Genomic DNA, 14,776 nt, shown 5'->3' with positions numbered 1-14,776 from the left:
AATACTACAGTATCCTATCAATAGCAACTAACACTATCCATGAAATATTACAATATCCTAACAACAGCAAATACAAATGTCCCTGAAATACTACTGTATCCTATCAATAGCAACTACAAATATCCCTGAAATACATTATCCTATCAACAGCACATACAAATATCCCTGAAATACTACAGTACCCAATCAATAGCAAACACAAATATCCCTGAAATAGTGCAGCAATGGGAAAGAAATCTACAACACAATTGGTCTAGTCTATCTTCTGTGTCAACAGGAAACATGTCGACTTTAAACAAACCAATAAAATGAGTTTCATATTATAACTGAGAACTTTATTCTCACTGTAGAGTAGTGATTGAAGTGGATAGGTGAAGTGTCTCAAGTCTAACATCCACAAATAATAAATAACTTTATTCTCACTGTAGATTAGTGACTGAAGTGGATAGGTGACGTGTCTTAAGCCTTACATCTACAAACAATAAATAACTTTATTCTTACTGTAGAATAGTGATTGAAGTGGGTAAGTGAACTGCCTCAAGTCTAACATCCACAAATAATAAATAACTTTATTCTCGCTGTGTGTGATTTGGATATTTAACATAGCTTTAACAATTTTTCATTCATATTGCTACAATGTCTGCAGTGTGGCCATTTATAGTGATGTCTAGCACTGGGGCATCATGCTGCAGACATGTAGCATGATGTCCCACCCAGTCACATTATCCTGACACCAGGCCGACCAGTCCTAACACTAACCTCTCAATGCTGAGTGCCAAGCGAGGCAGCTGTTAGTACCATTTTTTAGAAGTCTTTTGTATAATTTGGCTGGAGAATGAACTCACAACCTCTCGCATCCAAGGCAGATGCTCTAACCACTAGGCCACCGGAGTGGTCAAAAACAAAAGTAAGGAATAAGTATGTATAAAAGCAAATTTTATTTTTTTACTTCAATGTATACGGTCCACGCAGCAAGAATTTAGTGAAAGATAACATGGTTGTATGACTGTGGTTAATAATATACAGAATATTCTAGTATCAATTCAAATGGAATACTTCTACAGGTTATAAAGCCGTACACTGAGTACTGATACAGAAGCATGACCTCTAACCTTTCGTCAATAATGTCATAAGCATATCTGAATGCATACCAAGATTAAGAACTATCGCGATATCTAAATCAAAAGCATTTATTCACACAAAGTGATTCATAATCAGAAAGAGGACATAGAGTTCAAATGTTATAAATCTTTTAAATTCCAAGAGCTAAGCACCACCACCACCACCACCACCATTACCACCACCACCAACAACAACAATAACAACAACAATAATAATAATAATCATCATCAACTTAACCATGGTAACAGCAATAACTTCTTAATGCTGAGCGCCAAGCGAGACAGCTGTTAGTACCATTTTTATAAGTCTTTGGTATATCTCGGCTGGGGATCGAACCCACGACCTCCTGCATTCGAGGCAGACACTCTAACCACTAAGCCACTGGAGCAGTCTATTCTCGCTTTAGAGTAGTGATTGAAGTTGGTAAGTGAAATGCCTCAAGGCTTACATCTAAAAATAATAACTTTATTCTTACTGTAGAGTAGTGACTGAAGTGGGTAAGTGAACTGCCTCAAGTCTTACATCTACAAATAATAAATAACTATTCTCACTGTAGAGTAGTGACTGAAGTGGGTAGGTGAAGTTTCTCAAGTCTTACATCAACAAATAATAACTAACTTATTCTCACTGTAGAGTAGTGATTGATGAAAGCAAATTTTTAAGTACATTGTCTTTCTCTGACAATACTTAAACGATCACATTAACATTCAGATATAAGACTGCCACTTCCTAAATCTAGCCCTACTAAAAATATGAAATTTTTCTTTCCCATCTCACATAGACAAAGGGCAGTAGCTTGTGTCCATTACCTCCCCTTGCCACCACCAGCTGCTGCTGCTTTTTAAGCTGAGCAATATACTAACAAGGATGCTTGCATGGTGGGGTGGTCTGGAAGGTTTTTAAGTAATGTGATCATGTGATAGGAGAAACATAATTTCCTCAAAAATGTGCTTTCTCCTTCAAATACATTTCGGGATGTCTAACATCAATACAGTAGCAAGGATGGATCAGCTTGATCCATTAAAAATCACGTGCCTAAACTTGCAGGCCTGAAGGCCATGCTCGGCCATGCAGTTGGACTTACACCACCTAAAAATGAAGGTACACTCCATCACTGATCATAATTACTTGTAGAAAAATTTAAAGTTTTGTCAACATCACCCTCCTAGTCCTTCTTTGCCTTGGATGATTTTTATAAAACTGTAGTCTATACAATCTCTGACTATATGGCACACACATTACATATAACAAAATCTTTTTGCCTGGGAGGGCTGGCAAACACATTGCATATAACAAAATCTTTTTGCCTGGGAGGGCTGGCAAACACATTGCATATAACAAAATCGTTTTGCCTGGGAGGGCTGGCACACACGTTGCATATAACAAAATCTTTTTGCCTGGGAGGGCTGGCACACACATTGCATATAACAAAATCTTTTTGCCTGGGAGGGCTGAACTTGCACAGTCTGAATCATATTCCTATGGTATTATGATCAGATAATGAATCAAACAAATTAGCAATTACAGAGCAAACAAGTTGTCTGACATCTGGTAGTTTTACAGAAACTATGTTACCATTAATGTTAAAAGTATTGTAACAATTTTGCTTGTCACCCTAAACGCTTAAATTTTTTACTCTACAGTACCTTAAACTCCCTTCTTACAGGAATTCAAGTTTTCCATACAGCTTATAAAGCATTAGATTATTCTGTGCTTAAAATTTATTAGGATGCATGAACATTTTTTAAATAGATTATATGCTACTTGATACTATTAATTTTTATTATCCAATTGTAAAGCACATGCTGTATATGTATCACTGAATTGTACAGCCCATGCCATGTATGTATCACTGAATTGTAAAGCACATGCCATGTATGTATCACTGAATTGTAAAGCACATTCCATGCATGTATCACTGAACTGTAAGGAACATGCCATGTATGTATCACTGAATTGTAAAGCACATGCCATGCATGTATCACTGAACTGTAAAGCACATGCCATGCATGTATCACTGAACTGTAAAGCACATGCCATGTATGTATCACTGAATTGTAAGGAATATGCCATGTATGTATCACTGAATTGTAAAGCACATGCCATGCATGTATCACTAAACTGTAAAGCACATGCCATGCATGTATCACTGAACTGTAAGGAACATGCCATGTATGTATCACTGAATTGTAAAGCACATGCCATGCATGTATCACTGAACTGTAAAGCACATGCCATGCATGTATCACTGAACTGTAAGGAACATGCCATGTATGTATCACTGAATTGTAAAGCACATGCCATGCATGTATCACTGAACTGTAAAGCACATGCCATGCATGTATCACTGAACTGTAAAGCACATGCCATGTATGTATCACTGAATTGTAAGGAATATGCCATGTATGTATCACTGAATTGTAAAGCACATGCCATGCATGTATCACTGAACTGTAAAGCACATGCCATGCATGTATCACTGAACTGTAAGGAACATGCCATGTATGTATCACTGAATTGTAAAGCACATGCCATGCATGTATCACTGAACTGTAAAGCACATGCCATGCATGTATCACTGAACTGTAAAGCACATGCCATGCATGTATCACTGAACTGTAAAGCACATGCCATGTATGTATCACTGAATTGTAAGGAATATGACATGTATGCATCACTAAATTGTAAGGCAAATGCTATGTACGTATCACTGAGTAAGTGTCTGCTTCCATACCTCAGTCTGGCACTCTCATCTGGAATCCCCAAGGAAATCTCCCTATCAAACCTTCCTGCCCTCCTGAGTGCTGGGTCTAGAGAATCAGGGCGATTTGTTGCTCCTATCACAAGAACATGTGCACTGGCACTGGAGCTAAGATCTGAAAACATCCATAAAATACACTCCATCAAGTCGTAAGTCATGTCTGAAGCATTACACTCATACACTGAAATAACCATATATAATTTCTAGTATTCTTTTGTTGACAGACATGAAAACCCAAAAATGTGGATGTCCCAACTATAGTAAAAAATCATGTGAGTCATGTATGCACATTTACTCATTTTAAATGAAATATAAATTGTTCTTTTAAAATTTTACACTAATTTTCTTTAACCAATGTCTATTCAATCCTGATTATTGAATGCTCTGCAGCTTACATGTCATCAAGAAACTTCCAGTCGAAAATTATTGACCTCTATGGTCTTTTACAATGGTAGCCATGTACTAAACTTGTGTCAAGTAAAGAGCACATCAAATGGAATTGTCACAATATAGGATAGTATGAATTTGTTTATCAACATGCGTAGCTTTCATTGTGACATCACAGCATGCAACATTTAATCCAAATTGTACTAGATCACACCTTTAGGTTCGTTCTGTCAAAAATTGTCTACGTACTTTAACATCGATTTTGCTGTATGCATTTCTCAGGGCATCTAAATAATGACCTTCCAAGGGAATGTGGATTTATTAGAATCCAAATGAAGTGAATAGTTGCCACTTAAAGGTATGTAGAATCAAATTCTAAATATTGACGCCCATTACTGAAATAGTCAGTGTTGAATGCCTAAATGACCCATGTGACTTTTGCTATAAAATGATATGTCTGAATGGCAAATTTCTAAATCAAACAGGAGCCATAACTCCCTAAAAGTCTGCTGGAAAACAAAATCAAACATTACCTTAAAATAATAACTTATCCGAAAATAATGTTTCATTCTATATAATCATTCAAAAGTTATTGAGTGGAAATTGAAGGGCAAGGTTCTAAGTCAAACAGGGTCATAATTCTATGAAAGTTTCTCAGAAAATGGTGAAAATCTAACTTGTTCTAAGTCATCTTAATGAAAAGCTTCACATCAAATTTTATTTCAGTCTGTGAAATTCTTCAAAAGCAACTGAAAGGAAACTGATGGTCAAAGTTATGTCAAACTAAATAGTTTCAATCCATGAAGTCCTTCAAAAAGTATTCAGAAGAAACTGAAGGGCATAGTTCTACATCAAACATTTCTCCAAATAATGTTGCCAGCAAACAGTGAAAACTGAACTAGTTTTTCCTCACATAAAGCCTCATGCCAAATCGGATTCAATCACAAAATCCTTAAAAAGTAAATGAGTCAAAATGAAATTAGTGACAGACATCATAGGACAGGGCAGGATGTGATGAGATGGAATGGACATGGTTAGCACTATGTGCCCAATCCATAGATATGGTCAGGCATCAAAATTAAGTTGATGATATGCAAACAGTAATGAGTGTCATGCTCAGATATAACTCAACAGCCTGTTATTCTATGTAACTTTAATGCTGAAATGCAGTCATGATAAAATAAACATTATCATCAGTATTCAGCAATGAAAGAGACTGATTTCTTAAAACAGTTTTCAATTCTGTTAAGATATGCATGAATCACTTACAGAACTAATACAAATTCTTCTAAATTTTCTTTAAGCTACAGGCTAAAAGTTGGAAATGCCTAACTCAAATTCTTTAATTTTCTGAGTAATAAAGCAAATTTTTTTAGTAAATTATTTTTCTCTGATAATGCTTGCCTGATCATATTACATTAGAATTATATCCTTTGCTACCTCCGAATACATCCTTCCCAGAATGACAGAAAATATGTTTATATTTTATTTAGATACAGTAGATAAAGAAAAGCTGAGCATCCTACCTCTTTAAATGTCACCCTGTAAAAGCATAACTGCTCCACTAAAGAATCTCATAATGTTAGTTTAGCACAACATGAGACAATTTGTTTATTTATGTGTGTGGGAGATCTCCAGTTTTGCACTACATTATTGTCTCAATTTCAAATGTTTCCCAGGCAAATCCAGTGAAAGTGGCAAATTCATGTCAGGTTTAAATGGTGTGCAATCATGAATGGGGAGTGGTCACTGTCTGTACAGCTACCACTAACCCAATGAGATTCAGCTTTCGCTTTAGCAAGGCCATGTCATGCAAATGGAAACCAGAGAAGGCATGCCAGTCAGCTGACTCCACTATGTCCAGAACTGAGACATTATGTTGAAGGCCAAGGTGCAGAGGAAGCTGAAATCTTCATTAGATCCTTCAAGACCTCAGAGCACACTGATTTAATAACTCCCTTTAGCCATGCAGCTGTTGCAGTCTTTCAGTTGATGCACACATTATCCATGCATCTCGGGTGATATTTGAGGGTATATTCAGCGTCCTGCATCTTTACTACTCTTTACAGATCTATCAAGGAGAAGGAACAAACAGTTATTGATGGTTCACTAGTGACAGCAAGCTGTTCTCAGCAAGGGTTCAGGTTATGTCATTTGAACTCCTGAACCATCAGAATGGAACTGCATGTAGTTTGAATCTACAGATATCGTATGTAGCTCACTCACCCTTCATACTGAAGTTAACATTATCATTAACTGTAAGTCATGCATGATAGCTGCTTCAGTGTGTATGTGGGGAGATGAATGTTCAAACTTAAATGAGTTTGGCCATGTCAAGCCCCTGGGGAAATTCTGTTGCAAATAATGTGAGTGATTATGTCTGGATATGTCAGAATGGGATCATGTCTAGATATGTCAGAATGGGATCATGTCTGGATATGTCAGAATGGGATCACATGTCAGATGTGAGTGATATGTCTGGATATGTCAGAATGGGATCACAAGTCAGAGATTACCTTGTGTTATATTGACTTTTGTCAATGACATATTATTGTGGATGGAGTTTTGCATACCTGATTTTTCTCCACGATTGTTAGCTGTAAACAAATAGGCTTAATAACACATCATGTTATATGGCCATTCTTGGGATTCAGTCTAAATGGAGTCTATATCGATATAAATATTGTGCATATTTGAATTTTGAAACTGAAGTAGCATGGTACATATTTTTAAAGTTTCCATTTATTATTTATTACTGTTCTCTCTTTGACAAAAGCTTCAGCTAAATGGGCAGTAAGGTACAAAACAGCACAAAAAGGGGCATACTTTATTTTGATTATGAGGCGCAAGAAAAAAATGCAATGGAATATATACTTCTTTCTCTCTCTCTCTCTCTCTTCAAAACAAAACTGTAGAAAATGCATTTTAGCATCAGTAATGCAATTTCCTATTGCCGGCAATCTAGAATAGAATGCTGTGATAACCATTCATATTCATGAGCCCAAAAGTTACTGGTGCAAAAGATGAAGCCATGGTATTGATATGGCCTCATACTCAAAATCAACTTATATATGGATGAAGGATGGGAAATTTACAAAATTAGCAAATCAGATTTTATTTTCCGCATTGACTTAGAGGCCGGCAAATACAGTATTTATTACATACTCTTTATGCTTTTAAGATATTTATAGAGTGAATGAAATTAAAAATCATAATGGGATTTATACAAAATGCTTTTCGATCAGCTAAGAATACGTCAACATGCAGGCACATTGGAAAACACAATGTTCTAATCTAGATGTGATCTGGAAATACAGATTGAACCCAAGATCAACCATGTAAAAATTAAATGGTATGTAATAACTGTATTATATTTACCATATTTTTTGACAGAATACATGATGTTTGCTTAAAATAATTATATTGCAGATAAATTTCAAAGCTCATCACAATAAACATAAAAACAGTCATAAACAATTTTTTACCAAGTGTCTGTACAAATAAAAGATTAACTCCCTTCATCTCTGTTTGGGAATTATCCACTCTGCAGGTTCATTTTCTTTCCCAACATGGTAATGCCCAATACATACATACAAGATCAGTTTTAGTGTCTGATTTAACAAAGAAACATCAAGTGGTAGCAATATACCAGGCATATATGGTGGTAAGTTTATGAGAAAATCCTTTTCAGACAAAATTTAGCTGCCTTGTTCCTCTCATTAAGCATACACAATCGAGATGTGTGTAGTGAGAAGTGGCTATTTTTATTTATGTTTAAAACAAATAGTGGGATGTGTGCTTATTAGTGCCTACTCAAGTGTTACATCAAATATGTCATGTAACTGAAAATTGCAGACAATTAAAACAATTAAGGTGGGGGGGGATCTCAAAAGTTCCAGCATTCTAATTACATTATGTACAAAGTTGTAGAATGAGAGAATTTACACCCTTTCAACTCGAGAATGCTTTGAGGAAATGGAGCCTACATACTACAGTTGCTATCTTACCATCCATGCACGTCAGAAGTTGAGCTACTATTCTCCTTTCCATGTCTTTTGAAGCTGTCTCTCTTTTAGGGGTGATGGCATCTATTTCATCAATGAAAACAATGCAAGGAGCACAGGCCTGTAAAAACACATACACTGATCAGAATTATACGAAAAAGTTCTTAGAATTCTAACTAATTTTTTGCCAAGTGGTGTATGTATTATACTGCCATTTTCATAAAGGCAACTCAATGTTTAATCAAACAGCAAAATATAATTTTCTGTGTGGCAGAAATTGAGAATAATAATTTTTCAAGGTTTCTAGCCAGGATTTCACCAACAAAATTTATGTCTGTACTTAAACCTTAGTCTTAAATCCAGGTTTTAAATTAGTCAAGACTTGAGCTATCTGACTGGTCAGTCAAAATAATCAGATCCCAGGATTTGAGACCTGAGACATCTGATTGGTCAATTTTACATCAGACCTGGAACTGTGGATTCAAGACTTGAGACATCTAATTGGTCAATTTTATGTCAGACCTGGAACTGTGGATTCAAGATTTGAGACATCTGATTGGTCAATTTTACGTCAGACCTGGAACTGTGGATTCAAGACTTGAGACATCTAATTGGTCAATTTTATGTCAGACCTGGAACTGTGGATTCAAGACTTGAGACACCTAATTGGTCAATTTTATGTCAGACCTGGAACTGTGTATTCAAGACTTGAGACATCTAACTGGTCAGTTTTATGTCAGACCTGGAACTGTGGATTCAAGACCTGAGACATCTAACTGGTCAATTTTACGTCAGACCTGGAACTGTGGATTCAAGACTTGAGACATATAATTGGTCAATTTTACATCAGACCTGGAACTGTGGATTCAAGACTTGAGACATCTAATTGGTCAATTTTAAGTTGACTTAAAGATCCAGATCACTGGATTGAAGACTTAAATTTAAATCAAGCATGAAGTTTTGTTGCTGAAATTCAGACCATACTGGATATAGTATAAGCCTGGCTTAAGTAAAATAAACAATCAAATTTCTTATGTCAAGATTTAATCATTAAGATATGTTGTTGAAAATAGGGTTTAAACTTATTTCTGGTCTTGCCTTACTGGAAATTTTTGCCAAAAAAATACTTTAGGCCAGAATTTATTTTGATATTTCTTGTTTGAAAGAGATATGGAATATTGTTTTGTTGTCAAATGACATTTACCCTTATTAATATCATGATGTCATACAAACTGGATGTGACACTGATATCACACTTAGTCACTTCATATATAGGCAACCAGGTCATTATACAATGCACCTGGCATATGTGATAAACAGAATAACTCCTATTCACCTGATATTAAATCATGACATTCATTCAATAACACAGTATGAGACTTACGTCTATAATTTTATTCTACTCACTACAACAATTTCATTCATATCAAATTAACACTCGTGAAAGAGTCTCTGTAAATGAATTAATGTATTATATGAAAACATAACTTACCAAAGCCTTCTCAAAGAGTTCTCTGATCTTTTCCTCTGATTCCCCAGATACACCTGACACCAGTTCTGGTCCTGCCACCTTCAGAAAGGGTAAGTCAAGTTCCTGTAGTAAAATGTAATATTAATAATTACCAAGCTCAGATAACTCAAAAATCAGTTACTCAAATAGTCTACATCACCCAGGCAACTCAAATAGTCTACATCACCCAGGCAACTTAAATGGTCCTGCAATAAAGTCCTTTTTTTAGCCTGCAATTGAAAAAGCTTGAAACCATTGAAAACTTCAGAAGAATTTATGGGCTCAGCACATTCAGGGCTTTGAGATTTTCCTGAAAATTGACTTGCCCATGAACAAATAATTATTTTGCCTGTTTCACTTGTAGCCATATTAAGTAAATGGCAAAACATGTCCTATCATGATTGTGACATTCATGTTATCTCACAAAAAAGTATCTCTGCATAAAGTCACTATATATTTCATGCACTTCATGTATAATGGAAAATAAAGGATACTACCTATTTCCTGATAAAAATTCGTAAACATGGTATTTGCTTGCCCATGTGAAAATTCACTTGCCCCTGGCAAAAGGCAATGTGAATTCTAATGACCTGACATTAAATTTTAAAATTTTCTAAGGTAATTATATTCAAGTTGATATACCAATCTTCTGTAACCATGTTAATATATAATCGTTTTCCTTTGTGAAGTCAAAAATGAGGTGTGATTTCCCTTGATGCAATGGCTTGGTCTTGCTGATCCCACAGTCACAATGTTAGGAATCAACTCATGGGTTTCTGAATGGGAAAAAGAGAAGGATTTTCCTAGGAAAAACATCTGTAGATGCTTGGAACTTATAATTGACAAAGTAAGCAGACTCAAAATATTAGTAACCTGTCAGATTGTGGAAGCAATTGAAAGTAGATTCCTCCATAGACTTTGATCACCCAATGTTGGAACTGTGGACCTGCCAGGTGATATAGAAGAAAGAGGTCAGAACTGTAATGGGAGTGGGTGGAAAACTTGTCCAGTCCAAGCCTGCAAGGTGGAATTTCACTCATCATAATAAGATCTAATAACGATGAGTGGACTTGAGGACCAGTTTTCATCGTTTTTGGATTAAATTAGTGAAGCCTATGTCCTCAAGCAAATTGCGAAGTAGTTCAAGATGAATGTAGAGGCTTTAAGCTCACTACACTTCTACCACCAAGGAGTTATATCTCATTACTTCTAAGGTGTTGATAAGTAGAGTCTCAATTTGGGTTGCAGAGACCTGTGGGCAAGTGAACAGACTCTTGGACTCTGAGGTAACAAGATGGACATCATATACTTGACATTTTTCAAGGTACTATGTGGGTAAGATTGATCCATGATGTTGTTGTTGTTGTTGTGGGGTTTAACGTCATTTTTCAGCACACGATAGACTATACATGGCAGCCAGTATTAATGGTGGAGGAAGAACCTGAGAAAACCCCAGAAAGAACCACTGACCCACGAGAACCTACTGGTTGATCCATGAGGGTACCAACAAAACTGGTCATCCAGTAGAAGTGACTTGCAGCACTATGCATTTTAGACTGCTCCATGAGTTACCTGTAGAGTTTAGGCATCGTCCAGAGAAGTGCATAGCAGCAATATGTGTGTTATTCTGTTGCATAACTAATTTCATTAGGTGGGTTCTTAGGTACTGTTGCTCTCAACAATGAATTGTACACAGCAAATGTCTACCAACACTATGCAAGTCATGGAATTGGATAGGTTCATTTTCTGGTGGCTGAAACTGTATGATTGATTGTGGTTATGGACCATTATGATCAAAGTTATATGAACAAGTCCAGACATGAAGGAGTATGGCCAACAGGGTCCCAAAACATTGACCACACTATAAGAGAGGGCACGAGATACCAAGGACCTCAGAAAAATAAGAAGTTATGCTATCCCTGGTCGACAAAACCACAAGGGGTGGTGGCCAGAAACTGCATTGTTTTTATCACTGAATACTCGTTTTATAATCGCTTTCAGAATAACTGTCAATAATGCAAAGTTCATTGTTCTGTATATGTTACATTTATTTTCAGGATACTGAATATTATTCCAACTGTTTCAACAACCTTCATTTGTACACAAAATCATTTGTGCATTACATCACTGAATTTTGTTGTTGCTGATTAGTCTGGTTCCCTGCATATTATGTTATAGTGGAGTTCATAGCAGGGAGTCTGCAAAGCAGGAAAGCAGGCTACCTGTTCATACACCACAAAACAAGATTTTTTTTCAAAAACTAGTGACATTTATTTTGTGTAACAATCATTTTTATCAAAATCTGTAACAATCATCAATGTTGAAATTCAATACCTGTATATTTCAGTTAGTAAAATACTGATGACATGATTTCATTGAAAGCATAGTGAAACTTCTTTTCATCCTTGAGGTTATCTCTTAATTACCAAGAATTTTCAGAAACTCGCTTCTCTACAATGATCTATATGTGTGAAACAACGCTCTTTATTTAAAAATGCATTCATTTTGTTTGGTTGCCTTGCTATCTTTGATCACACTTATGATTCAGTAGCTTAATTTAAGGTATTCTAATTATATTAAGGATACAATAATATTTATGGGTCGGTAGTTCTTTCCTGGGTTTTCCCGGGTTCTTCCTCCGGCATTAATACTGGCCGCCATGTATAGCCTATCGTGTGCGGAAAAATGGCATTAAACCCTACAACAACAACAACAACAACATGGATTTTGTGAGGCCTCTGTCCGTGGACAGCATGCTACTCAGCACGAGCAAAGTAGTAACTAATGATTTCAAAGCATCTTGTACTATGAAGTTTAGAAAACAATTTTGCTCCTGCAAATGCAGCAGAAATAGAATAAACATTGCTGATGCTAGTGAATGACCTGGGAAGGTAGCCCATTATACCAAAATATGTGGATCTGATTGTCTCTGACCTCCATGCCACAGCTTGAGCAATGCTGGTTTAAAAACAGTTGTGCTCAATTCCTATGCTAGTGGCAACTGCTCAAAACTTGAAAATCAAAGTATTTAACAAATTCATGTGATTTTGGCTTATTTCCTTGCTGGCTGAGATGATACTGCAAAGGTACTGGACAACACCTGTAAAAACAAGCAAGAACTCTCTTCTGGTCTGCTAAGTCCATCTCAGGTACCATTTCAGTACCCTAACAAATTCATACCTCTGGAAAGAAAAGCATAAAGGCAGCAGCTTTTTCAAGGCAAACAGCTAACTGTCTATAAGTTTTAGACTATTCTTGGAAAACAAAAGCAGAGCCATCAAGTGAGAAACCAAACCATTGTGACAAAATTTGGGGTTGACAAATAAGGTGTGAATCTCAATGGCTGTGCCTGCTGAAGCTATAGTGGACTAGGAAGCAGGTCTTGCACAAGAGGAGAAAAAAAGGATGTTCTGTTCAGTTATGTCTGAATATCTTAACCCAAGGAAAATTTCATTTGGGTAAAGGGCCAAGGCTTTCCCTCAAGACAAAATGACATTGGCTAGAAGGTCTATGAAGTTCTGTTCTTGCATATTTCTTCCTTTCCATCATGTCAAATCTTGTCTGAAACATGGAATATGAATGGAGTTAACATAATGAAAAGACATAGAAGCCAAGCTAATTGTGAAATGAAAACATTTAAGGGAGAAAAACATCTCTGCTCCTATCACTGGGAGAAACTTTTCATTTCCTTTCATAGATTTTAAACATGGTGGCTTTTCTTGACCAAACATTTCTGACCACCATTTTTAGAAAAAAAAAATTTCTTTCTGTGAACTCATTTGATTTGGGCTAGATGTGCAGTTTTAATAATTCTGTTTTAAAAGAAAAGCCTGCATATGGCTGTTCTGGTTGACAAAACAAGGCAGAACTTAACTGGAAACCTCCATAGCTACAAAGAGATAATGATCCATGATTTTATTTCGTAGAGGAAAGTAAATCAGGATCAGCTGACATTTTGACTCCATTGCTTTCAACAATACTTTGGGATTTGGAGCCATAAAAGAAAAGACATGTTTATCAAGATTGTTCCGATTCAGGAAAAATGTCTGCTATCAAGATATTTCAGGCCTGTGGCTAGAGACATGAGGGTCAGGAGCTAGGCACTCGACCTCATCACAAGGAGGTCAACATGGGCCAAGTACAGAGGATACAGAACTAAATGAAGATCAAGGAGAGCACTGTGTGCAACATCTGATTCCTGTCTGAACTGCTAGATCACTAGGAACAGGCGACTGCCTGGGGTGTGAAGGACCTGAATATAGATTTGATGCTTAGGATACCACATGAGAAAATATGAGCAATGAAGAAATAACTAATGATATGCAGTGTGCATATACGGTATGACCACGCAGAAACATGATGGTTGGGGTCCGTAGAACCTGACCATTTTATGTACTGAACTTTACTATGACCAAGTCAGTTAGCTGAACAAAATGTGGCATGTACTGTCCGGTGGAGGGGTGTGTGATAAAAGCAGGTGCAAAGATTCATGCTTCATTTGGCACAGTTACCATCTTAAAGCATATTAAATGAGAAATACACATGTAGTGTGTTGACAACTTTCATTTTTTGATGATGTATAAATCGATGCCAAATAAACTGAACAAGTTCTAGTTCTGCAATTGACATTGATTATTGGCAATGTCCTTAAATTAACAGATTTATAAGTTCTGGTGAGAATCCTTTATCAACCACCATACTGCTTTGTGCTTGGTTGAGTATGCAGTTTAAAGAACAAACATATGTCAGATATTTTCTTGACATCAAGCTACAAGAAACTGGTGAAATTGTAAAATTGCCAAAATGACAATAAACATTTTACACATTATCTTTTGTACCTTTAAGAAAAATATATATTTCTCAGTATACAGGAAACAACATATGCATATATATTTTCAGGAGACATTCCACATTTATCATATTCAATCTATTCCCCAAAATGATATTAAACTTATGACACAATTTCTTTGATTCTTTAGAAGAAAAAAACTT

General features: G+C 36.1%; 1 protein-coding gene across 5 annotated transcripts in view; it reads right to left on the bottom strand.

The window, feature by feature from the left end:
• The window catches only part of LOC149804631 (nuclear valosin-containing protein-like), a 107,407-nt gene that overhangs the window by 47,030 nt on the left and 45,601 nt on the right, over positions 1-14,776 (bottom strand). For all 5 annotated transcript variants that reach the window (XM_089942679.1, XM_089942704.1, XM_089942671.1 and 2 more), the window contains exons 11-13: positions 9,767-9,868; positions 8,278-8,395; positions 3,857-3,998 (exon numbers count right to left, since the gene is read on the bottom strand). In XM_089942679.1, coding sequence (XP_089798805.1) covers positions 3,857-3,998; positions 8,278-8,395; positions 9,767-9,868 — 362 coding nt within the window. The remainder of the gene's footprint in view (positions 1-3,856; positions 3,999-8,277; positions 8,396-9,766; positions 9,869-14,776) is intronic.

Source organism: Sinohyriopsis cumingii, chromosome 2, assembly GCF_028554795.1.
Source record: "Sinohyriopsis cumingii isolate HCF-2022 chromosome 2, ASM2855479v2, whole genome shotgun sequence".
NCBI lineage: Eukaryota > Metazoa > Mollusca > Bivalvia > Unionida > Unionidae > Sinohyriopsis > Sinohyriopsis cumingii.
Note: the sequence above shows the minus strand (reverse complement) of the source record. Positions and strands in the feature narration are given on the sequence as shown.